The sequence below is a fragment of the Delphinapterus leucas genome, chromosome 10 (genome assembly GCF_059928025.1).
Source record: "Delphinapterus leucas isolate spDelLeu-1000000601 "Yukka" chromosome 10, BTC_Dleu_Yukka2, whole genome shotgun sequence".
In the NCBI taxonomy this organism is placed as follows: domain Eukaryota; kingdom Metazoa; phylum Chordata; class Mammalia; order Artiodactyla; family Monodontidae; genus Delphinapterus; species Delphinapterus leucas.
In genome coordinates, this window is record NC_143138.1 from 50,249,100 (window position 1) to 50,275,783 (window position 26,684).

Here is a 26,684-nt window from a genome sequence, read left to right on the forward strand (position 1 = left end):
GTATGGAAAAATCGTATCCACAAAGGCAATCCTTGACAAAAACACAAATCAATGCAAAGGTATGTGTCAGGGCCTTGATACCTGAGCTTGCGCCTGTGTGTTCCACTGATGGCTCCTCCTAGGCGAGGCCCAGGCACCAGCTGCACAGCGATCCCAATGTACAGTATATGGCAACCTTTTTAAGCACGCCAAGGCTTTGATGAGTTGTATTTCTAGCAACATTGCTCATTAATTTTTTTTCATTAACGAACAAAATGAAAATCACAAATCAGAACAAGTATCAAATTGCTTCAGCATAAAACTAAATTACCTCCTAACAACTTTGGGTTGTCTGATTTGAATGATATCATCAGTGATGCAAATTGATTTCCTACATAAAAATGAGGAACTCTGGGGAGAACTTTCCCATGCAAAACATGTTCTCATTTATCTGTTGTTTAAAGCTTTAGCTACATTGGTTGACTAGGAATGAATTTACTGATGGGCCCATTGTGTCTCAGTTTCAGCTGTAAGCATCTCACAGATCTCAGAATTTGTATCTTATCGAGGCTTCCTTTTTTTTCCTGGAAATATTTCTGAAGTTATTTGGCTATATCTGTGGCTCATGTTTTTTTCATGTCTGGGAATCCAGTACTCTTTTAAGGGCTGCATTCATTTATTTGTGAAATCTATATGGGCTCTCTTGCATGACTGAGTTCATACTGGAAAATTGAAATCCTTTTTGTAACATGTGTTATTTGTTGTTTCTCTAATCCAGTCGTTTTTATAATACCAACATCAAGAAATATGGTAGAGCCAAGATCATTCTAAACACTGCCCCTATTTCATGTACAAATATAATGCGTGCATGTTTTCGGAACACTTATACACTGAGAGTATATCCTGGCTTAATTGGGTAATGGTCAGATTCAATTCAGCAATTAAGGAAAAAAACAACATTCCCTGTGTCCTGTAAACTCACAATTCCCCCAGGTATTTAGCTACTACAAGACAAAAATTAATAAGACATCATTTCTATCATCTAATAGTTCAATTTCTAGTTGAAAAGGAAACCACCAAGAAAACCAAGAAACTAATCTTAATATATGTGTTAGGATCAGTATATCAGCCTAATATATGTGAGAGTGTAACAGTGGTGTCTATAATACAGGGATCCACAAAATACTATGGGAGGAGAATATGGAGATTCCCTTTTGGGGAATGAAGTTTGTAAAGGCAAGGCAGAATGGATGGCCTTGGGAAAGGTTGGTGTTCAGGAAAAAGAATTTCAGAATGTAATTGAGCAGACCCATATAACTAGAATAGAAAAAATGCCCAGGTAAGGATATCGGTAGAAAGAAGGAAGGGGCCAAGATTTTGGAGGCATTTATAAAGTTATCCTGGATATTTTGAACTTAATTCTGTACACAGCCCTTATATGTTTTTTTGAGGAGAAATGCTATGATTCTACCTGTGTTTTAGAAAAGTTATTTTGCCAAAGTGGGTGAAACTGAGTTACAGGGGGGAAGAAACTAGAGGCAGAAAAAAAAGCAATGTACATTTGAAATCCATAGATCACAAGGAAAATGAGGAAAGTCCCTCAGGCACTGTTAGAAAAATGGAAAGGGGGTCACGTGAGTTTTCAAAGGTAGAATTAGATATTTTCTATAAAGATGAAAGGATGCGGGCAATGAAACCCACATGTTGAGCTGTCATTGTTGGGGAAGAGGGCTGTGTCATTGACTGAAGCAGGAAGTCCAGAAGTAGTAGTGGTGGGTTTTGGGGAGAGGTGGTGAGTTATGTATCTGACATCCTGAGCTAGAGGCCCTGGTGTAGCATCCCTGTGGGCAAGGTCAAGGCAGAGCTACAAGAAAGCTCAGAGCTACGATGATGGCCATAACCAAGGGAGCAGATAAAAACACTAAGGATAACTTGTAGGGGAGCTGGTGGAGTGGGGTCCATTAGGGTAGGCAGCTGAAAACTGAACCTTGGAGGACATATACTAACAACATTGGGCCATGACTGTGAGATATTCTTCACTCTCAGCCCGTGGGAAGCATGTGGTGTGTAAGAAGCTTTAGACTATTAATTCTGTCACTTCCAGACATGCCTGACCGATTCCTAAAGTTTGGGGTAAAAATATCTACAGGAGCAACCAGAGACATCTGAGGCACGCAACTCAGGCAGTCAGTAATATTGATTGAGCCCCAGTCACAAAGGCAGATGCTTCACAGACAAATAAGCCCTGTGAACCTCAGTGGATCCCATGACCTGCCTGATCCTTGGAGTGGTCCATATGGAGGGACCCTCCACTAGGCAAAGGTTTGCTCGGGAATGCAAGTATCTCTTGTCACTGTACAACACTGGTGAAACCAAAAGGGTCCATTGCTAACCTGGAAAAGCTGTATCCTAGACTATAATCATAAGGTTTGAAGAGGAAGGGGATGTAGCTGAAACGGCTTGTCAGAGTTTCTATAAGCAATTATCTCTTAACAGTGGGGTGCTGATCTGGACAGATGTGGTGGGTATACTTACCTCAACCCCTAACACTCCTGTCCACATCTTCTTGTAGCTGCTTATTTAATTTCCTCTCTCTCTCCAAAGAAACCTTTAAACTCAGTGAAGACAGGACCTGTGTAATCTAGAAAATGTATCTTCAGAGAAGGGAGTTGCAGGGGAATGCTTGACTGTCTATTGGAAATACTCGAAGAAAATATTAGAACATATCTCTGTTTTGATGTCAAGTTTCTGTGTGTTTTATGTGTGTGTTTTATAATGTGCCTGTTGGTATAGTTTTATAAATGCTCATGTTTTAAACACATAAATGTATAAATATTGAGTTTGCTGCTCTAAGATATTTTTATTCATAATAATATGGATGTAAAAAGTAATTTGGAGACTACTGGTCTCAAACGTAATAAGCACTGATAAATTTGGAAGGAGAAAGTGGAGGGAGGGAAGGAGGGAAGAAAGATAAGGAGAAATAAAGGGAGGGAGGGACCACAGAGCCCTCTCGGGACATCACTGAAGGAAAGGCAGTTAAGGATGATCTTATGGGAGGGCAGAGGGCTGCTAGACTTTTTGCCTTGAGGCTCATGTCAAAGAGGCAGGTGATCACACGGTCATTTCACACTAATAAAAGCCTCCAGTGGCATTTTCTGGCCTCAGCGTTTGGAGCCCGTGGATGGCAGTGGTGACTGAATCACATCTTTCACCAAGCACATGGGGCGGGTACCCTAAAAGTTAGCCCTCGTCGTCAGAGAGATACTACTGCCACTTCCATGTCTGGGGAAAAATGCTACTTTAATGATACTTTAAGTCCTATTTAGAGTATTGTTATTTTCTTCAGAAAAACGGCCCCTGAAGTAGTTATAGGTAGAAACTCCATACAGTTGGGAAGAGAGAGCAATTCCATTTATGGAAAGTTGTTTATAGTCATTGATGAGTTGAAAGAAGTTCAACTCCAAGAAGTTGAACTCAACCAAGTTGCCGAGGTTGGAAAGAAGGTCACTGTGAATTCAAGGAGCTGATGGGACCAGGCACCAGAGCAGCATTGAAGTGTTGTTTTGAATAGCCAAGAATTGGAGCAGGGGCAGTACTGGAGAAATGGACTGATGCAGAAGGCATTTGTGGGGAAATAGCAGGAATGATACCGGGAGTCTGTAGACCATGGTGAAAATGAAGGTGCATTGGTTATAAAATGTTGTGAGGTGAGGTTTACATTGGAGAGTTTAGGTAGGAGGGAAGCCATATGGAGTTAGGAGCAAGGAGGACTCCCCACTTACACATCCAGTGGGAGAAGGGATGGTAGGGGGAAAAACACACTTGGGAGGGCTACAAAGGCCCAGTGTCCCCAGAATAAATCAGTTAATGATTGGAAACGTGCAAATGGAAGCAACTTGCAGTGATAGTTTATATCCACTCAGGATGCAGACGTAACATGTGGGCCTTCCAAGGCTGGTTACTGTGAAACTAATTCACCCCTTCTTCATTAGGACCATGCTAATTTGGTAGAGCCTTTTAAAAGTCAATATGGGGTCCTGTACGAACTCTCCCGCACCCCCCCTCCCCGGGGAAAATGCTTGCCGGGGTTTGTCTGTTTTCACGTCTGGTGTGGCTGGACATAACAAGATGCAGTTTCTTGGAGGAAATCGGAGGAAACTGAGGTTGGCAGATGACCAGAGGAATGCTTGCTACCCACATAGCCTTCTGTTTTACTTGCAGCCGCCTTCTGGAAACATATCTTTGATAGAATTTGAAAACTTGGCTGCCGATAGAGTTAAATTGCTGAAAGCAGTTAAGAGTCTTGGTGTGAGCTATGTGAAAGGAACCGAGCAATACCAGAGAAAGCTGGAGGCTGAGCTTCGGAAGCTTAAGTTTTCCTACAGAGAAAACTTGGAAGATGAATATGAACCCCGAAGAAGAGATCACGTTTCTCACTTTATTTTACACCTTGCTTACTGCCAGTCCGAAGAGCTTAGGCGCTGGTTCATTCAACAAGAAATGAATCTCCTTCTATTTCAATTCAGTATTTTACCCAAGGACAAAATTCAGAGTTTCTTAAAGGATAGCCATTTGCAGTTGGAGGCTATAAGTGATGAAGAGAAGACTCTCCGAGAACAGGATATTGTGGCTTCATCACACCGTTTAGGTGGGGTTCAGTTGCAGTCAGTTTATGAGAGCCCTTTTGCTGATGCTCTGGATTTGTTCCGAGGAAGGAAAGTCTATTTGGAAAATGGCTTTGCTTATGTACAACTCAAGGACATTGCGGCGATCATCCTGAATGAATTTAAAACCAAACTGTCCAAGGTTTTGGCTTTAACAGCCAGGTCCTTGCCTGCTGTGCAGTCAGGTGAGAGACTCCAGCCACTGCTCAGCCACCTCAGTCATTCGTACACTGGTCAAGACTACAGTACACAGACAAATGTTGGGAAGGTTTCTTTAGATCAGATCGATTCGCTTTCTACCAAATCCTTCCCACCTTGCATAGATCAGCTACATAAAGCCCTGCGGGAAAATCACCATCTTCGTCATGGGGGCCTCACGCAGTACGGCCTCTTCCTGAAGGACATTGGCCTAACCTTGGAACAGGCGTGGCAGCTCTGGAAGCAGACATTTATCACAGGAAAGATGGATCCAGATAAATCTGATAAAGGCTACTCTTACAATATCTGTCATAGCTTTGGAAAGGAAGGCAAGAGGACAGACTACACACTTTACAGTTGCCTGAAGATTATCCTAACCAATCCACCAAGCCAAGGGGATTATCATGGGTGCCCTTTCTGGCACAGTGATCCTCAACTGCTGAGGCAGAAGATGCAAGTGTACAAGATCCCTCCCTCAGGGATCAACCAGATTTTGGATTTAGTAAAAGGGACACATTACCAGGTAGCCTGTCAGAAGTTCTTCAAGATGACACATAATGTAGATAGATGATTGTGGCTTTTCTTTGAGTCATCCAAACCAGTTCTTTTTTGAGAGCCATTGGATCCTCAGTGGAGGTAAAGACATCAAGAAGGAATCCGTCCAACCAGAAATGCCCCAACCGAGTGTCCAGAGAAGCAAGGATGCGTCATCTGCTCTGGCCTCACTCAACTCCTCTCTGGAAATGGATCTGGAGGGACTAGAGGATTTACTTCAGTGAACAATCCCTGGGCAGTTGGTAGCCCGTCTTCCTCACTAGCTTTTATTTCCTACTTTACGATTTTATCTTTTTCTTTTTTGTCTGCCTTCTCCCTCCACCCAACCCCCCTTCATCCATCCACATATGCATGAGCTTCTCGGGAAAGGCAGCCTTGCAGGTAAAAACAAAGACCTCCGGTATATTTTGCTTTGACAAAAGAGAAGAGGAAGAATTTCTTTCGAAATCTAACGCTTGAATGGTGTGATTTAAGTCCCGTTTTAGGAGATAAAACAGCTTTCTGGATTGGTTACTGTCCCCTAGAAACAGTATAACTAAGAACAACTTTTATTTTAATGCTTATCACTGTAATGTTGACCCAGGACTTTTCTGGACCATTTTTGTTAATAAATATCAAAATGTAAAAGAAAGAAAAAGTCATTATGAAAAGAGCAATCGGGAATGTACTATGATGCTACTAATTCTACTGAGAGATTTTATTCAGACATATTTTTAAAGTGTTTTATATGCTCACGCTTAGCACCACTTTATTCTCTATATGGGTAGCACTGTTATACAGCCATTACCATGATAGTCGAGAGGACTAAACTACGACAAACCATGGAATTGTTTATTAGAGGAAGTTCAGTGAGTATGGAAGAATATAAAATCATGTGTACCATAAACATGGAGCTATGGAAATATTTGACAGTCAGTAGTGCTCATCGTTATGTCTGTGGGTGGCCAGGATGCTTGGTGCAAACACTGCCTTTCCACTTCATAGATGTGTGACCTGTGGTCAATCCCTTAACTTTGCTGGGTGCCTCAGTTTCCCCATCTATAAAATGATAATAATAGGGCCTGACTTGATAATTAAATGAGTTAATACATAGGTAATGCTCAACAATACCTCATGCTGACTGTATAAAATGGCAATATTAAGCAGGGAAAATCTTTGTGTTAAGGTGATAGATTATTATTAACTTTACATTTCTCCAAACTTGTTATATTGTCTTTTCTAAAAAAAAAAAAAAAAAAAAAGGCAAAAACAGCTCTTGGAAAACCTAAAGTGGTTTCAATTATATTTATATTTTGGCTGTTCTTTCTGTTAAACCTTAGTAGCACCTGCATATGTTTCTTTGTTTTTGTAAATTAAAGTTAGCTGAAAATAGCAATGAATTAAGAGAGAATGTTACCCTTTGCTTCTTTAACGAAAAGGTAGAAGAGAGTTCTTCTTGACCATTGCTTTCTTAAGGAGGGAAATGGAAACGGTGTCTGAGGTGGCTTTTTTAAACAAAATCACTAAGGGCGCCTGTCATTAAAGAATGAAAATTGGATTCGGTCTTCTTGGAAACACTTGCTTTTGAATCATTTGCAGTGTGGCCTCTGGACTAAGGCTATGCAATTGAAACCAAATATTATGAAGACAGGATTTATTGATTTTGTTTTTAGAGACATGATATGAGTTCAGTTTTTCATGAGCTGTTGCAAGTGAGGTATGAGAAAGTACATGCACTAGTCTCCTTAGAGGTGAAAAGGCGTCAGAATTAACCCAGCTCTGGACACTTCCTGGGTCTTAGCGTCTGAAGGAAGGGCTTTTGTTCCCTCCTGAACCCCACCCCACCCCCAGGCGTCTAAGTCTGTATGGTAGGCAGGCCCGGATAAACACACTCACTCTCTATTCCGGAAGGGGTCGTGGGGAGCTCTTTCAACATAACCTCTCGTTTTCAGGATTGTTCTTTCTTGGGTGGTGGCTGCGGCAGCTTTCATTCTGTATAATATGGCAACATAAAACAAAACAGTCACCAGCAGGCCCAAATGACCAGAAATTGCTGAACAAAGCAGGCCGCAGCTCCAGATGGAGAGTAATGAAAAACAGACCGCAGTTCATTCAGCCACTCAAACACCAGGACCCAGTAAGAGCTATTGTACAAGTCACAGAGATTTGCACTGCTTTGTTTTTGTTGTTTTGTTTTTCCCCATGTGTTTTCCTCCTGGGTCCAGTGTATTTGCTAATTTTAAAAAGTCAGGGGAAATGAAATGAAAGAAGCCATTGAAAACAAGGTGTAAATCTTCGATGAATTGACTTGTCTCTGCCTTTTCCTGCTTTTTAAGTTTGGCTTCCTCTGTACCACCTCCCACCCCCGCCAGCCATTTTTTTCTGACAGGCTATGAGTTTAGAGCAGAGGGAATGAGTAATGGATATTCCATAGAAAGTTTCCATGCTTAACAGCCAAAGGATATAAGAGCCATTAGAGTGTGCCAAGCATACCGACTTCTAAGATCTTGAAATACTCCCTTCTTGCCTTTGTTGTCACAGGCTGCTTGAATTATATTTATGGAAGATTATGTTGCCCTTACCATTTCATTGGACCCCTAAAATCAAAGTTGAAGACAAGGATCCAAAAGTTCTGAGATCATCCATGAAGGGTGTCATTAATTCTTTATTAAATGAAACCATAAATTGTTATTCTTCTCTAAGAGAAATAATTCTGCATACTAGATTCATTTTTATAGAGAGGGATAGAACCCACCTAGATTGCTTCATGGAGGGGTGTGAATGAATCCATTTAGCAGTTCTAGATTCATGGCCCTGTTATATGCTTTTTTAAAGTATTTCTGGGTAACTAAGTAGGAGGCGGTACACTTAGACAAATTTGGAATTAATCCATTTTATTTATTATTTAATTTTCTCCTTTAGTCACTAACCGGGAGTACTTAAATAGCAAGTGAGGAAAGTGTGGATTTCTGTATTAAATCCCATGAACCTGGAGGGAGGGATGGATACTCTAGTTTGTCATATTTTTCTGTAGTCTTTGCAGGGTATGCAGTAGCCCCTACCTACAGACCAATCCTAGTAAGTGACACTGACATGTACCCGGGCAGAACGTGTGTGTAAGTAGAACCATTTGGTTTCCAGAAAATAGCATACCTATCCGGGCCTAGTCCACAAGGAAACTAAACAAGTAAAGGAAGAAACTAAACACCATGAAAAGCCTCTTTTCAATACCTGTTATTTCCCCAAATCAGTGAAAACTAAAATAAATATTCTGTGAAATTTATGAGTCTGAGGAATTACATTTTGAGAGGAATAGGCTCCTCCCCCAGCTGGGCTCACAGCCTCTAGTGCAAGGAGCCCAAGATGCAATGAGACTTGAAAAACACATTTATTTAATTTTCAAATACTGGAATTAGGTTACCAAAAAGAAAAGATGAAAACAGTTCTGTTTAGACAACTAAATTTCCCATTTCCCTTTGCGGTATGAAGTGTGTGATTTTTCCCTGAACTTCTTTTGCGAATTTTTCTCTAATCTGGTATAGTATTAATTTTGCAGCTAGGCACAGGTGATCAATATATAAACATATATTTGCTTCCTTTGGTATTGATACTGAGTTTTGTTTTCATTTCAGAAACAGTTCGTTTGCGTAGGAACTTTGGTAACTTCAGTCAGAATTGTCCTGTAGGTACCTTTTACATGAAATTTTCATCCTGGGCCTCTTTTGAGAAAACTCCAGTGTTTATAGTCTTATAGCCAGAGTTAGGAAAGAACACTTACTTTGAAGGTAAATGGTCGCCATGTGTTGTCTCCAACTCAGCCATACAACTGCAGCTAAAGACACTTCTCCTGTCAAAGATGATCCTTTCGAAACTGTTTTTCTCAGTTCAGTATATTCAGTATTTTAGAGGGTTCTTTTATGAAGGTGATGATGATGCAATGGTGCTGAGTTAACTTTGAGAAGACTTTGAGATAAATGTAAAACAAAATATCTACTCATGTTCTGGGAGTCATACAACTGCACATTTTTCTTCAAGAGTGTCTTATAGCTCTATATTTACTCAGCATTTGCTTGTAATCACTGTGAATATACACATTAGGCAAAAGTAAAACTCTCCACCAACATTAAATTTAATAGGTAACAGTGCTTTTTTTTTTTAAGGTTTTTTTTTTTTTTTGATGTGGGCCATTTTTAAAGTCTTTATTGAATTTGTTACAATATTGCTTTTGCTTTATGTTTTAGTTTTTTGGCTGCGATGCATGTGGGCTCTTAGCTCCCCAACCGGGGATTGAACCTGCACCCCCTGCATTGGAAGGTGAAGTCTTAACCACTGGACTGCCAGGGAAGTCCCAACATTGCTGTTTTAAAGCATAAATGTATATTTGACATCATTTAATACTATAACCTATCTCCCTAGCTCTTTTGCGTGTGAAGAGATTATTTTATTGGAAAAAAATATAAATAATTTGTGTGGAGTTTAAAATCATTTAAAAATAAAATGGTAGCCTAAATGTGAAAAGAATTTGAAAAAGAGGGGACTTCCCTGGCAGTCCAGTGGTTAAGACTTTGCCTTCCAATGCAGGGGGTGTGGGTTTGATCCCTGGTCAGGGAACTAAGATCCCACATGCCTCATGGCCAAAAAAACCAAAACATAGAACAGAAGAAATGTTGTAACAAATTCAATAAAGACTTTAAAAATGGTCCACATCCCAAAAAATCTAAAGAAAAAGAATTTGAAAAAGAATAGATACATGTATATGTATAACTGAATCACTTTGCTGTACACCTGAAACTAACACAGCATTGTTAATCAACTATACTTCAATATAAAATAAAAATTAAAAAATAAAATGGTAGAGTTATGTTGCTCTCAGCCATAATCTGAATGTGACTTTTGCTAACGCATGTCTTCTAACTTCACAGAAATCCTTTTGTCCAGATATCCTGTTTGCTCTCCTGCTCCTGTCCTTCAACTCCCCATGTTTAGAGTTTGTTAAAATATATATAAAATGCTCACTCTCCTAAACTCCGCTAGTCTGTTAATGATTTCTTCCAGAATTCACCTTCCCAAGAAGCCCTGAGTAGACTCTCCTCATCCTATTTATACATTTTACAACACCACCTCCTCTGAGCGTCATCTGGGAGCAAAGATCTTACACCCCCTTATCTCTTGGGCTTTTGTGATTAGTGTGTGTCTTCATCTAGATTATAAACTCCTCAGGCTTCTCATGGACCTTATTTTCTACTGTCAAAGTGTTGAGGAAACAGGACGGCTCAGAGGGGTCTTAGATTCCACGGGCTTTATCTTTCTCTCTGGGAGCCTTTGATGTCACATCAGTAGAAAGAACAAACATGGCTGGGTATATGTTCCAAAGGCCTGTAAAACCACCGAGGGTACCAGAGACATAGTATACATACATTTTCCAGTTATTCTTTAAAGGTAAGCACTTATAACTGAGAATATTTATTAGTGTGTAATTATCCCTTTGACTTGTTTGAAGTTATCTATCTTCATTCATCAATGATTTCATAAATATATGGGAAATCCAATATAGTAATATTTCTTTTAAATAATATATGAACTGTAATGACATAGAATGGATAAATATTATATTGGTGTGTGTCCAGCTTACTAAAATTCATGTAAACTTGCAACACCATGTAAATACATATCCTTTCAAATATAGGACTTGAAAAAAATATAGATTTTTTTCCCCCAAAATAACCCTCTTAGTCCTTCAAGGAGTTTTCAGATGAAGTCTACACTGAGACAATTTCTAAGTAATAATCTTAGTTTTCTTGGACAAGTTACATAATGTCTCTAAGCATCTGTTTCCTTAACTGTCAAATGAGGTTATTTATACCTACAATGAAAAAAGTATTTTCAGAATTACACGGAACCCTGTTTGTAATGTGTCTGGCACGTCTGTCAGGTAAATTTTTCTGTGGTCTTGCACTTGGATTTCTTCTTGTAGGAACCATCTTGTCTAGAGCACCATTATATCTTATACAATTTAATGCAGTTATGAGTACTTTTGAAGTGTTCAAGGAATGTGTATTTCATGAATTGACATGTGTTTATTGAGACTGGCTTTGTTTTTTAATTTAATTTTATTTATTTACTTATTTAATTGAAGTATAGTTGATTTACAATGTTGTATTAATTTCTGCTGTACAGCAAAATGACTCAGTTATACACATATATACATTCTTTTTAATATTCTTTTCCATTATGGTTTATCCTAGGATATTGAATTTAGTTTCCTATGCTATACAGTAGGACCTTGTTGTTTATTCATGAGACTGGCTTTGTTAATAGCAAAAAGTATTTAAAGGACTTTTTTTCATACGTTTTTGTGTTGGCTATACGATAGCCCTCAGGATTTTTCAAGGCCTATAAACTTGATGTCTTTGAAGAAAAGTGCATTCCATCACAGTGGCAGGTGGTGGAATTCATTCTGAGTTGGGTAGGTTCTGAAAGAAAGAAAAAAGTGCCCCTTTGTTCACCCTTTGTCATGATGTTCACTCCATAACATTGTTTTACAGGTTCAAAGGTAAAAGGAAAAAAAGCCTAAAGATTCTTGCTTCCTTAGCTTTGAAACCGTGGTAAAAGCATATTTTGTTTAAGGGATGGTGAAAATCATATGATTTGATGTTTGTTCTTATTGACTTATTGGTTATTCATGCTGCTCTTAAAATAGCTATATTTCCTTTCCTTTAGTTAAGAAATGAGAACTCTGGCATATGAAAGAGAAAAACTCATGCACATGACTGAAAAAAAAACCCTCAAACTATAAAAACCAAAATTGAATTTGAAGGATGAATGTATCATTTGTTATAATTGTAAGTGGCTGTAAGTGGGCTCACATGTCTCTTTATCCATAAAATATTAGTGATATAAGGTCTCTATTTCATATGATCATTTTAAAAACCAGCTTGGTTTCCGCATTGTGTTGTGAAATAAGAGAAAATAGCAAGGTTCACATTTAATTTGTACTACTTCTCTTAAAAGGTCAGTTTATTTTAATTACTAGGCATCTGAATAGACCTATTGGTCATTAAGCTGACATCAGCCCTGAGTTGGAAGAAACCTGTATTCATGGAGCATCTTTGGGACACCTTCTCTGTGCCGCTTTTAAAGATATAGTTTCTCTCAAGAAGAGATAATAAAACGCTTAAGCTGCAGATATAACAGCTTTTCACATCCTTGGGGCTTGTCCACTCTGGGAAAAGTGAGAGCTGAAACAAAAGATTTTAGGGAAGCAACTGCTCAAAAACACACTAGGCTTTGGGCTTAAAGGTGATGTGAAAAATAACCATGTTTGAGATTGTACTAAATGAAACCAAGTGGCAAAATCCCATGAGACATGGACTGCAAGGCATTGGAGTTTATGTCTTTGGAGTACTTTTATTATAATAGATAATTAAAGTGAAAATTGTAGCTTTTTATTGAAGAGTGAAAGAAAAGAAATTTTTTTCTTAAAAAAGAGAATTACGTGAGGTAGAATTTAGAAGCTCACTAAAAAAATACTGTTAAAAAACTGTGATTAAAGAGTTTCTCAAAGTTCTCATGAGATATTTTTGAGTAACAAGAGGTTAAAAATCAGAAAATCTCTAATTTCATATATACAATATAAAGAAATTATGGCTAATACTGTGTTTTTCATAGAGAAGCAGGTGATGAAATTGAGAATAATTTGAGTAGGGGAAAACTTAAAATTTTGTTTTTTAAATAAAAATTGCATGTGTTTAAGGTGGACAGCATGGTGATTTGATACACATGTACACAGCGAAATGATTACTGTAGTCAAGCTAATTAACATGTTACCTCACAGAGTTACCATTTGTGTGTGTGTGTGTGTGTTTGTGTGTGTGTGTGATGAGGGTGCCTGAAATCCACTCTCTTAGCACATTTCCCGGATTCAGTTCTGCAGTATTAACTATACTCACCATGCTGCCCATTAGATCTCTAGACATGGTCAACCTACGTAGCAGCAATTTTGTACCCTTAGACCAGCATCTCCCCATTTCCCCCACCTTTCTACTCTCTGCTCCTGTATATTTGATTTTTTAAGTTCCACATATAAGTGATATCATGCAGTATTTGTCTTTCTGTGTCTGACATTTCATTTAGCATAATGTTCTCCATATTCATCTATGTTGTTGCAAATGGCAGGAACTCCTTTTTTAAGGCTGAATATTATTCCATTGTATATATATGTACATATATATACACCACATTTTCCTTATTCATTTGTTGACAGACACTTAGGTTGTTTACATGTCTTGGCTATTGTGAACAATACTGCAGTGAACAAGGGGTTGCAGGTAACTCTTTGAGGTACTGATTTCTTTCCCTTCAGATGAATACCCAGAAGAGGTACTGCTGAATATCATATGGTAGTTATATTTTTAGGTTTTTGAGAAACCTTCATACTGTTTTCCCACAGTGGCTGCACCAATTTGCATTCCCACCAGCAGTGCACTAGGGATCCCTTTTTTCTACATCCTTGCCAACATTTCATATCTTTTTGATAATAGTTGTCTTAACAGGTGTGAGGTGATACCTCATTGTGGTTTTGGTTTGCGTCTCCCTGATGATTAGTGTTGTTGAGCATCTTTTCATTATCTTTGGCCATTTGTGTATCTTCTTTGGGAAAATATTTATTCATATCCTTTGGTCCTTCACCCATTTGTTAATAGGGTTGTTTTTGTTTGTTGGTTTGCTATTGAGTTGTATGAGTCCCTTATATAACTGGGACATTAACCAACTTTATCAGATATATGGTTTGCAAATATTTTCTGCCAACTAAAGGAAAACTTAACAAACCAAAGATTCCCATATGAAAAGTGGAATTTCCTTCAGTGTTACTCAATTTTTTTTTTTTTTTAATTTCGGTATGCGGGCCTCTCACTGTTGCGGCCTCTCACTGTTGCGGCCTCTCCCGTTGCGCAGCACAGGCTCCGGACGCGCAGGCTCAGCGGCCATGGCTCACGGGCCCAGCCGCTCCGCGGCATGTGGGATCTTCCCGGACAGGGGCACGAACCCATGTTCCCTGCATCGGCAGGTGGACTCTCAACCACTGCGCCACCAGGAAAGCCCAGTGTTACTCAATTTTAACCATTGTTTTAAACAAACGAGAAAACTCCAAGTGAAATATGTATGTACACATACAACTTTTATATGTATTAATATATTTATTTATATATTTATTATACATATTATGATATATGTATGTTACAGTGTGTGTGTGTGTGTGTGTGTGTGTGTGTAAGACAGGGAAAAATATTTATGAGACGCTTGTATCCTAAGAGAGTTTTAAAAATCATTCTATAAAGATTTACATCAAAGTTTGTTGTAGTTTAGTAGAACATAATTTTCTTAAAAGAAGCTTGAAGCGAAATCCTCACCATTCTTTGTAAGTAAGCATCTGCTGTGTTACATAAACCAAAGAAGTCCAGGGGAAGTTGTTATGCCTTCGATAGTGATCGGGTGCTTTGCGATTTTCTTCTATTGTGAGAAGATAATATGACAAGTTATAAGGTATCAACATTGCTTATACAATGATCAAAAATCTTGATCAAGCATTGATACAATGTGTATATGTTAGGGTTAGGGTGAAATCTGTGTAAAAATTTAACATTTCTACTTGCATCATTGTATTTCCACCTATTATGTCCTATTAACATGGACTGTTACTACAAATAACACATCCTATTATGTTGTCCAAGTCAGCCTATCTTTCCTCTCTCAATGTCTTTTTAAAGTTACTAGTCTGGAGCCAGTCCTTTGGCTCTGCTTCTTGTTAGGGAAATTATTTTTTAAAATTATATGAAGTATAACTTTCCAGATAAGACAGTTCCAATTTATAAGTGACCTTCTGTGGAAAATCAAAAGCCCGTATTGTCCATGCATGGGTGAAAACATCAGCCATGATGGCAAACTGAAGGGTAGTTGGTCTGTGTGGTGAGGAAGACATATGGTTTCTCTATGAACCCATGGTCTCTTGTAGTGTCAAGGGCTATCAGACCTATCAGCATTCACCAATATTTTTTTCTTGTGTATCTCATCTGAATTCCCTTAAGGGTAGGAAGTAAAGTCTTCAACCTATTTCCCACCAACCAATCAATGAGTAAACCAAATAAAACAGACTAAAGGACTAAGACAGAAAAAAAAAAGGAAGTGAAAAGTGAATCCCAGTGACAAGGGTCAGGAATGGCGTCTTTGATCTGTTTGTCCAGGAAGGAAACCCTGCTTTACAGAGTGAGCTGGCGAATGAGTTGATGATGCCCTGTGGGATCCTCAGAAGTACGGTAAACGGTGGCTGTGGGGCAGGAGATGTATCTGTACTAATACGCTGTGCAACTCAGCCTTGGTCAAATAGTTGTTCAGCATCCCGGAGTCTAGAAATCTCTTAGAACATTCCTGTAAGTCATCAACAGGGCAAATCTGTCTAGTGAAGGATTGTTGTTTGGCTACAATACTGCTTAAAAGTATTTAGATGTGAATACTTTTTAGTGGTGCCTAAACCACTCTGCTGTTTTCATAAAAGCAGCCCACTTCACTCACTTGTGTACGTGCTTGGCCCCAGAAGGCATGCATGGCTTCAATTTTTAATAGCTTGTTGAGTGGATATCAAGTAACTCAGAATTATTATTATCTCCATTTTACTGCAGAGGAAATGAACCTGGAGATGGTGGACAACTTGTCGACCACTATTGCCAGCATCCGGTCATAGTCTGTCAAAGCTTTGCTCCCATTATTTGCAATTCCTCCCTCAAAATAATCCCCATAAGTAAGACTAGCAGGACAGATCCTGGATGGTAGTAATGACAAGCAGACGCAAGCACAGTGTTTTAAGTTTGCGTGAGGCGAACAGTTCGAAAGAAACACACCGTGGTTCTCACCCACCCCCTTGCATCCCATTACAACAGTATTGATGGGGATTATAGCTCTGTTATGTCACCTAATATAGATGTAAAAGAACCTGCAGGTTGTGCCTTGAAAGCATAGTACCTTTTGAAAATATTTTGATCATTTTGTTTCATTTAGAGCTATTTTCTTTTTTTTAATATATTTTGGGAACCATTTTCTGTTCACTTCAATTTTGCACTTAAGTGATATTGACCAACGTCTAGCCTTTCATCTGTGTTGACTTCAATGCGAGTAGCAGTTTAATCAATTTTAAGTGGGGAAATATCACAGAATTATGGATGGTGGTAGGCAGGCACAGTGCTGTTGATAATTTCTTTTACTCTCAGGATTCAGAATGAGGCATGTGCTTCCTTAAAGGGCCCATGTGGTAGAGTTTCACAGCAAACATTCTCTTTCATCTTGTTTAAGTTCTGTTTGGCTGGCCTCCCATGTTTGCTCGCGGGGATAAGGTTAAGACCTCTGAAGAGGCCACTCCGTCCCAATTACTTACCCAGCCTCCCTTCTTTTCTTTAAATAGCTTGCACTTAGTTGTAGAGAGCGTTTTGGTGTCATTATGTCTTTGATGGATGAACCCAGGGATAAACAACTATTTTCTATTTGGATTCTAAATGTACGATCAAGTTTAATCAAAAAGACTATTAATATTTTGAATTTATCCATGAACCAACTCTTGCAGCAAAAACACCCAAATGCCTGCTCACGTCAGTCTTTCCTTTTTCAAGCTGGTTTTTCTCCAAAGATTCTTCCCCCATCCACATAGTTTCCTATTGTCTTAAGTTGCCTTCAAGTCTCCACCTCCACCCAGAGGCTGCCTCGTCTTGAGCGTCGCCCAGTTTTGTCAACTCTTCTGGTACGTGCTTTTAACCTCACTTTAGAATCCCCTGCCCAAATTTGAGTCTGAATTTTTATAATGTTTGGATTGTAACTCTGTTTCTTTCTGGTCTAGTCCTTGAGGGTTACATGTCTCAGGCCTGATGTTCTCCTTCCAGGTGCTGACTTTATAACTAGATCCTACTTACTGGAACTGTTGAGAGAATTATTTCACTTCTCTAACACCATCATCTGCACTTAGTCTGTTTTTGCTGCTGGGATTTTTTGCAGGAAGGGTAGCCCTTTCCTATTTGTAACCAAAATTAAATCATTCTGAGGCAGGGCATGAATGTGTTTTGTGGGGTTTCTTGTCAAGCTGAAGATCGTTATAATAGGCAAACAGGAAGTCCTCATGCACTGGAAACTATAACGTCCTACCTTGGCATGGCATCTGTGTTCTTCCATAATAACCAGTCACCTTGGACATCGCCAGAGTTCCTTGAATTTTTTGGACAACGGGAGAAAAAGGAAAAGCTTTCTCATTTGGATTTAACTCAAGAATTAAAGCATTGCCTGAAGCTCTGTGCTGCCAGTGGTTTTATTCAGGCTTTGTTCTCTGAACAATTTGTAGATAGATGGTTGTGTTCTGTATTCCCAGCCCTCATTAGCTAACTGCACACATGTGGAAACACAGAGGCTGTGACCTTCAGATCCACTCCGGAAATACAAACGTGGCCTCTAAGTTTAGAGAGGAAATGCTTCCCTCTCTCTAGCCAGGAACTGGGACTGATGCTCTGCCCAGGTCACATAGACGTCTGAGCTGCCCCAGCCAGCAGGGAAAAAAATGACCTCCCGGGTAATACGTGCGTCATTACGACTTGACCATGTCCTTGATCCAGTGGACGGTAGCTCACTTTAAGCGCGTAGACCTGTAGGATTCTTTTAAGTCATAAAAAAATGGACCCAAACAAAGTGGAAATGACTGATAATTGGTGAAATTATTGATAATTTATCTGTGAAAAGTTAACCAAGAAAAAAATTAATTTAAAGGGGCCATAGAGATGTCTCATTTTTATCAGCCTTGTTTAAAAGCAAAAGTTGTTTGTTTTATTCTTTGATGGCTACATTTCAAGAGTCACTAAACTTTCCAGCCCTTTCAGCAAAATAAACTCAGTCTTGTCATTTTTTCCTAAAGATGTAATCTTTGCATTGTATTACTGAAAATTTGGAAATAATCTAAATATGCAAAAACGGAGAATGACTAAACTCTGGTTAAAGCAATGGAGTATTTTACAACCATTTAAAAAGATAATTTTTAAGACTTTGAGGCCACATAGGAAACTAGCTATAGTATGACGTAAAATGGGAAAAAGAAAAATAGAAAAGTCTCTCTATGCTCTGCTAATAACTAGGTCAAAAGATGATGCATGGTGATTATTGAAGATAGTTTTGCTTGGTAGGTGTAAGTATTGGTTGACATTTATGTCTTCTCTGAATTGTGAATTCTTTGAGGGAGGGATCACATTTTCCTATATCTGCAAAACCAAGACCTAGCATGTAATAAGGGCTAATCAGTATTTCTCAGTTAATCCATTAAAAGATAGCCAGGAAAAGCAAATTATAAAACTGTATCTAAAATCTGAATATAATTCTGTAAAAATAATACTTAAAAGGCTAAGAACTTGAAGATATCATGGAGCAGTGATTACAAGGATTCTCTGTATGGTGATATATTGATTTTCAAATCTCCATTTTATATGTGTATATATATATATATATATATATTTTTTTTTTTTAATGTGCTATCTAGAAAAAAAAGAGTCGACTAGTGTCAGCCTAACTTACCAGTATTGAAATGCCACAAGAAGAAAACGTTCATTTATTCGATAATGAGAGAGTTTAAAGATATGCATCTTCATTAAAATTCAGTTATATGTGTACATTTTTGAATATCTGTCATTTGAATGAGATGTCATAAGTGATAAACTTCTAACTACTTATCGTAGAATACACAGCCTTTCATGGTCTGGACTGTACTCTCTAACACTTAGGGCTACTGCACTTTTTGTAAAATGTGAGTCCTGCCAAGCTCTGGGACTGGGGAGCACTCACATTGTGATTCCCATGAACAGCCCCACTGGCGTAATGAGCAACTTAGGCAGCCATACTGATGACCCTGCTCAGTTCTTATCTCTTACCATGTATCTAATCATCCCCAACTACTAACACGCCATATGTAAAGGCACTTTGGTGCCTGTTCCCTTTGCTTGGAACAATCATTATACCTCTTATTTAATAATAAAGTCTTGTATTTATTGAGCACTTACTATGTACAGAAATTATACTGAGAGCTTTATATACATGATGGCAGTGTTTTTCAAACTGTTATAATTATTATCTCTATCTTATAGGTGTGAGAGACAAGGAACTTGCCCACGTCTCCACAACCACGAAATAGCAGATGTGGGATGTAAACTCAGAGCTGCTTTGTTCTAAAGCCCAACCACTTAATCTCTCACATCCCTCTCCTGTGCTGCCCGTGCTCTTCCTTGACTTGGGTGACTCAGCTGATAAGAACCAAGTCTTCAAAGCTTTCTTTCTCCCTCCACCCATGCCCGAGCCAACCTAGACACCCTTCCTCTGTCTCCCTTAATAAAGCTCTTTGTTTTCCCAAAAGTCTCCCCAGCACTTAGAAAACTGGATATAATCAGTGATTTTTTTTTTTTTGTACCTCTTACATGGTGGGCTTATCATGGGCAAGTATTTTACACTTATTCGGGAAAAAAAACAAAAATAACTGTATCTTGTTTACTTGTACTTAGCATATGCTTGACACATGAAGTAGTTATCCCTAGAATGGCTGGAAGAATAAGATAATGAATGGCTGAACCACATCTTAGGTTCTTAATACATGGATGTTGCACCAAGAAATCATCATGCATGTGATTTTGGTTGTGATTAGAAACCGGGATAAAATTGTAGCCATTTATCATCCAGCTGCACTAAGCTCAGGGTCTTGTTAAGAACATTTGGACTCAGAGTACTTTTGCAGATTCATTGCGTTCTTTAAACAGTGCTTTAATCATGCCCCTTGCCTGGTTAAAACCTGTCCATGACTTGTTATTTCGTTTCCTATCAAGTCTGAATTCCTCAGGATGGCTTTAAAGGGCCTCCTAATATGAATCAACTCACAGTATTTTTCATTCTGTTTCAACATATACCTGTCAGGCTAAGCAGGCCAGTCACTTTACTCTCCCAACACATCATGTTTGTACCACCTTGGGGTCTTTACTCAACTCATCCCCCCTCTCCAGAGTACATCTGGAATCTTCTTCGATTCTAAACCAGACTTAGATTATTGGTAAATTAAAATTCTACTTACTAGATGGAAGCTTTCCTATCTACTTTAGCTCTTGGTAAAGTCTCTTTTCTACGAATTCTCTTTGCTTCTGTCGGATAATTTACCACTTAATAATATCAGTGACTATTTTCAGCAATGCTTTAGTTATGCCAGCATTGTTGTCCCTGCAAAATTATTAACAGATACCACATATCTCTTCTGTTGTTTCAAACTACAAGATATTCAGTTCCCACTATGGGCTAGAATCTATTTTGCACACTTTATGAACACTTTATTAGGAAAAGATTTGAGTTTCCCTTTGGTTAATGACAAAGGAGAAAGTCTTTCAATAGAGAGAATTGATTAAAGTCAAAAGTTGGGTTCTAAAAATAAGTTTGACTCTCAAATTTGTGATTTGAGAGGGATTCTAATGATACACTGTTGGATGTGAACAGATGAGACCATGAAACTAGTTTTGTGCTTGGGTGTCTTGTGTGACTTTAATATTTAGTATGTAACATATGTGGAGAACAGTTTTTACTCTCCTCTGATAGCTGTTGGTGCCTCTGTGAGTTGCTATGTTTGTTCTACTGACCACCCCATGTCAAAAGACCTCAACCCTATATTTAGCCCAACATTTGGCCAATGTCTACTGTTGGTTATAAAGGGAAACCTGGGAAACAAGTTTGAATGGGTAGGCAAAAAATGAAAGAAACCATGGGCCCTCCTCATAAGACCATCATATATAAAGAATAACACCCTTTTGACTTTATTTGGGGAATACGCCTCCATCATTTCACTGTTTATAAGAGTAATAACAAAATGGGATTTTCATATTATGACTTAAAAGTTGAGGGGTCCCACTGTGTCTTAGGAAAGAATGAAAACACATGTGTCACAAGACTAACTGAAAACAGAAATTTCATATCTGGTCATGTTCAGTCACTTCACTGACACTGTGCCTCCTGAGTTTGGAATTCCTTGGAGAACAGAAGTTGAAAAGGAAATGGCGAGCTTTTCCAGTAACATTTGGTTTAAATTTACCTGCAATTAAAATTCTTATGGTACTAATATTTTTTCTTTTTTTGGTTTCAGAAACATTACCTGTTTTAGATACATGTAGCAAAAGCCTCCCTTTTGCTATAATTTCTAACAATTCATTAAGATAATTAAAAATAAAAGGCAAGAGAAAGAAAAAAATGGAAAAGTCTACACCTTCCCTATCTCTCAAGAGATAGTCATTAGAATTTTTCAGCAAGTGGAGGATTGACCTGTCACTTTATATTATGCTGGATAGTAAATAAATACCTCACATATTTCTAAGTTTGGGATATGAGCATTTGAAAAAAAGTAAGAAAAATAATTTATTCTTTAGCTGCAGCATGGTGATGAGTGCGAAAGGGGATTTTGATTCACCTGATATTACAGTTAGAATTAAATTATTATCTAGAGACTATAAATATTGCATGATTCCTTCTTAAAGGAGATAATTAAAATTTATAAGACTGTCCATGAGAATTCCTGGAATAAGGAACTTAAATAGTCTTAAAACTTTAAGATTTGATGTCAAGATATAAAGGTAATTTCATTTCTTTACATTTTCCATTTGATATTTGATCCAACTGCTTTATGGTTTCACCAAGAAACTGACTCAAAGACTTGAGAATTAACACCAAGGACCTTGCAGGGGAAATAAAAAAGAGAACACACTAAACAAAACAACAAGCGGTGGTGAAGAGAGCTGTAATACTCCCTTGCAGATCCATCTTGGACAAAGGCTGTCTAGTATTTCAAATGGTGTGGCATGTGAACCATGCTGCATGCATGGGCTTTCAACTTTAGCATGTAGAATGCATGTATATGAACAGAAGGGTATTCTGACAATCTATCTTTTCTTTATAATCTCTGTAGCAGTTCCAAAAGTCCTTAGCTGGAGGATAGATTTGGAAAGTGCTGCTTTTCCGCTCTCGACACATTCGGGTAACCATTCCAAAGCTGCCAAGGTACCACTTCAGAGGCAACCTGCTATTACTGAAACGGAGCAGGACCCTGTGGTCCGTCCCCACAATGTCCTCCACCTGCTTTTTGTCTGTAGGAAAACTTTAGCCAAAGAATAAGTCAGAGAAGGGAGAAAATGCAGAAACAAATGAAAACATTTCAACAAGACTAAATAATAATAGTTTAGTCATTAAGCATAGTCAAGGGCCTTTAGTTCCTCTTCATGGGCTATAGATAACACTATGACCCATATCCTGTGAGCTGTCTTATAGAGACTAAAACTACCACCAGGTGGAGGAAGTTTAACTACACGATGACCAGACTGTAGCCATGACGTAAACTGCCAATGTTCCAAGAATTGGCCTGAATGAAATGGGAAAAAACCGACCCAGGAACTGAAGATTAACAGCACTTATAAAAATCAGGATGACGCTAGTCAGACCACCACATGACCAATTTCAAGATGAGCGTCAGAGCTGACTGTGCTGTTTCTGCATGTAGCTCCCTCCCTCTGCCTATAAAAGCGCTTGCCCACTGGTTGTCACTGGGGGGAGTTGGCCTTTGGACAGGAATCTGCCCCCCCCACGCCCCCAGCTGCTGGCCTCCAAAATAAATTAAACTTTCCTTTCCACCAACCTTGCCTCTTGAGCAGTGAGCACCTGGACCCACTTTCGCAAACAGATTTTGGCTCCCAACGTGAGGCTGGGCTCTCGCGATATCTGGCTCCCGGGGGTGGGTTTTCCGGAGCAGAGCCTCCGCCTTGATGACACTTTGGTATGGCTGCAAGGAGACTGCTGCTCGTGGCTCGCTGGCCCCGGGAGGGGATTTGGCGGGGACATTCCTAACAGCTGCCCAAAACATTTGTTTCGAGGGTTCTCCCTGTTTCTCCCCTGCAAGGCACTGGCTGCCAACGTACGCTTTTCCTTGGTGGAACGGAAAGATGCCTCTGGAAGAGGTGATGAGCTCCAAGACCAAGTAAGTCCACCAGTGTGCACCTGGAAAACTTCTCTTTTGAGTACAAAGTCCTATTTGGGCATTTTGCCAATGGTTTCAGATGTGTTTCTGACGTTGAGCACCCTTTATGAACACTGAGTGTCATTCAGGCATTTTGCCAACTGGTTCTGACCTGTGTCTGACATCGAGGCCCGTTTGTGTTGGGGAGTGTTTGTTTGGGACTCCGTATAGGTCATCCTCTCAGAGGGTTTGTGACAGTTCTGTCTTCTGGTGTGTGAGTGTGTATTCCATTTGTGTGATTGGTATTCTTGTTGCCTTTTGTAAAATGAGAAATTCAGGTTCAATTCTTCTTCAAACTCTGAAAAAATTGGTTAAGATGAAACTCTTTTAAAACACCAAAACTGGTTCTTTTTGCATATGCAGTTAGAGAAAGCTAGCTTGATAAAATGCTTTTTTCAGAATTCTGACCCTGAGAGAAGAAAAATATTTCTAGGAGAAAGCTTGAAGTTAACTCTTATCATGGCTTTGAAATAAAAACATAGCATCTCCCCCTCCCCCCAGTTGCTGGCCTCTGACATAAAGCAAATTTTCCTTTCCACCAGCCTTGCTTCTTTATTGGCTTCAGAGTGGTGAGCAGCCAGACCCCACTTTTGGTAACATTACCATGTGTGCTGTGATTCATAAATGGACCCTATTATTTTCCACAAGACCCCTTAGCAGCAGTTCCAAAGGAGCGGGCCCGAGATTTGATTATCCAGGTCCCTCTCCTGGACACATCTTTCACATCTGACATTTACACTGGTTGCACATTTTTATGGAACTCGTTAGGAAGCAGTCTGAACCTTAAAAAGGTGTGCGTCTTCCTAGAACATTCTGGACCAGGAAGGTCTTTTATTGGACTTAATGCTTTGAGTTGAAACCTGTCCCTTGTCTGATTGGAAAGTGTTTCGGGGAACAGATTTTGTTATTTTTCTAAGCCAGGCTGTAGGAATTGAGCTGAAGATATCACTAACAAAAAGGAATTTTTTTTTTTTTTCTCAAAGAGCTGAGAACCAAAGGAAATGACTCCAGTGTTGAAAATCCTTTTATTTCCTCTGTGGACGATATCTGTGCAGCTGAGACAAACTTTTCCAGTTGGCCCCCACCCAGACTTTATGGGTACTGAGATTAGGAAGTGGTATGGTCAAAATAGTCCTTGGACAAATTGCTTCCAGTCTACAAAACCTCAAAGTTCTTGACAAAGCCATGATTTCATGCCACATTTTATTTTTTCACATGGGTAACTGACCTGTCATTCGTTAATTATCTTGCCAGGATTTCTGCAGTTCTTTTAGTAACCTCTATCATTTTATTTTTTTCCATTTCTTTTGGGAGAAGGAAGCAGACTTTGTGAGAGAAGTGCAGGGTGTCTGTAAAATTTCTCTTTGTGAGACACCACACGTTTTGCTCATTTCCCTTGCCTTCCATTTGAAGTAAAATATTGCCAGGCCACAGTCAAGCTTATAAAAATGTGCTTTCTTCCTTCCCTGATGTCATTCTATACTTTTCTTCTTGCTTTGCTTTTCCATATCTGAAAATAAGGCAATGCTGCATGAGGCTTCAAAATTCAACACCCATAACTTCCTTTGACATGATCCTGCCCTGGGGAAAGAGAAAGGTATTCATCACTCTATAAAATATGCTGTACCCTCAGCCTCCCTACCCGGTCCTGGGATCTGACTCATCTTTGCACTTCTGGTGACCAGCATAGTGCTGACATGTTCTAAGCGTTCAGACATATTTACAAAGTAGGTTCGAGTGGGCAGTGTGTCATGGCATCAGGATGCATAGAGTAGGTAAAAGAGGGATTTATGACATACTTTACAAAGTCAGGAACTGTTCTCTGAATTAAAAACTGTGCTGAGGGAATAGCAGTGGATACAATTCTCTGTTCTTCTAAAAATGCTTAGTTCTTCCCTGTATCTTATCAACTCCATGGGAAGCTATATGGCAGACACTCCCTTGCCAGCATAGACAATTTTGTACCAACTTAAAGCCACTCAGACCTTCACGGAGGTAGTTGTTCCTCATTGCAGTAGTTCTTTTCCTAAGAAGTCTTCGGATTTGTTGGGGACTGATGGTAGTGCTTATTTAACATACATGATACTTTATTAAAATGAACTTTAGTAGACTGACATTTAGTATTAAATGGGGTTTATAAACCCCTAGTTAGTCTAATTTGATTTGAACCAAAATTTGTCAAATATGGTTTTCTTTTGCATTTTTCCTTGAAGTATAGTTGATTTACAATGTTGTGTTAGTTTCAGGTGTACAGCACAGTGATTCAGTTTTATATATATATATATATTCTTTTTCACATTATTTTCCCTTATAAGTTATTACATAATACTGAGTATGGTTCCCTGTGCTGTACAGTATGTCCTTGTTGTTTATCTGTTTTATATATAGTAGTGTGTATATGTTAATCTCAAACTCCTAATTTATCCCTCCCTCCCTTTCCCCTTTAATAAACATAAATTTGTCTCCTAAGTCTGTGGGCCTATTTCTGTTTTGTAAATAGGTTCATTCATATCATGTTTTTAGATTCCACATATAAGCAATATCACATATTTGCCTTTCTCTGTCTGGCTTACTTCACTTAGTATGATCATCTCTAGGTCCATCCGTGTTGCTGCCAGTGGCATTATTTCATTCTTTTTGTGGCTGACTATACTTCAAATACGTATTTTTGATAGATACTATGCTTGGCACTGGGGTAAGAAATAGGGAAGGTGTATTGCCTATAGTCAAGTACTCAGAGGGTAGGAAAGACAGATGCTATATACATGTATATATAAAACTAAAAGATAAGATGAACACAATAGCTGATAATAATATGTAATGGCCAGTGAGCGCTTTATACATGTCAGATCTTCTAATAAATCCACTTATCTGAGTTCATTTAATCCTCCCAATGACTCCATAAGGCAGGTGTAAGGGTCATTAGCATTTCACAGGTGAGGATAGCACGGCACTCTTCTCAAGATCACTCAACCTCCTACCCACAGAGCCTGAGTCCAGATAGTTCCAAAATATATGCTCTCACCTGCCACACCATAGTGCTACAACTAGAGTGCTCTTAGGCAAAAATGAGGAAATGGTTACATTTCCCTTCAGTTTAGAAAAGGCACACAGGAAACAGGAAAGCTTCAGGGAGGACGTGATAGTTGAGCTTGACTCCAAAGAGTGATTGGGAGTTTATGCAGCAGAAATGGCAGAGAGAGATTTAC

General features: G+C 38.9%; 1 protein-coding gene and 1 pseudogene across 9 annotated transcripts in view; both read left to right on the top strand.

Moving 5' to 3' along the window:
• Nucleotides 1-26,684, top strand: part of RBMS3 (RNA binding motif single stranded interacting protein 3) — a 716,964-nt gene that overhangs the window by 234,991 nt on the left and 455,289 nt on the right. For all 8 annotated transcript variants that reach the window (XM_030764126.2, XM_030764120.2, XM_089918953.1 and 5 more), the window contains exon 3: nucleotides 1-59. In XM_030764126.2, coding sequence (XP_030619986.1) covers nucleotides 1-59 — 59 coding nt within the window. The remainder of the gene's footprint in view (nucleotides 60-26,684) is intronic.
• LOC149748233 (DNA primase large subunit pseudogene) overlaps nucleotides 1-26,684 on the top strand; it is a 91,877-nt pseudogene that overhangs the window by 54,339 nt on the left and 10,854 nt on the right. The window contains exon 2 of the transcript XR_016394667.1: nucleotides 1-26,684. This exon is cut by the window's right edge and continues 10,854 nt beyond it. The product of XR_016394667.1 is annotated as a DNA primase large subunit pseudogene (transcript).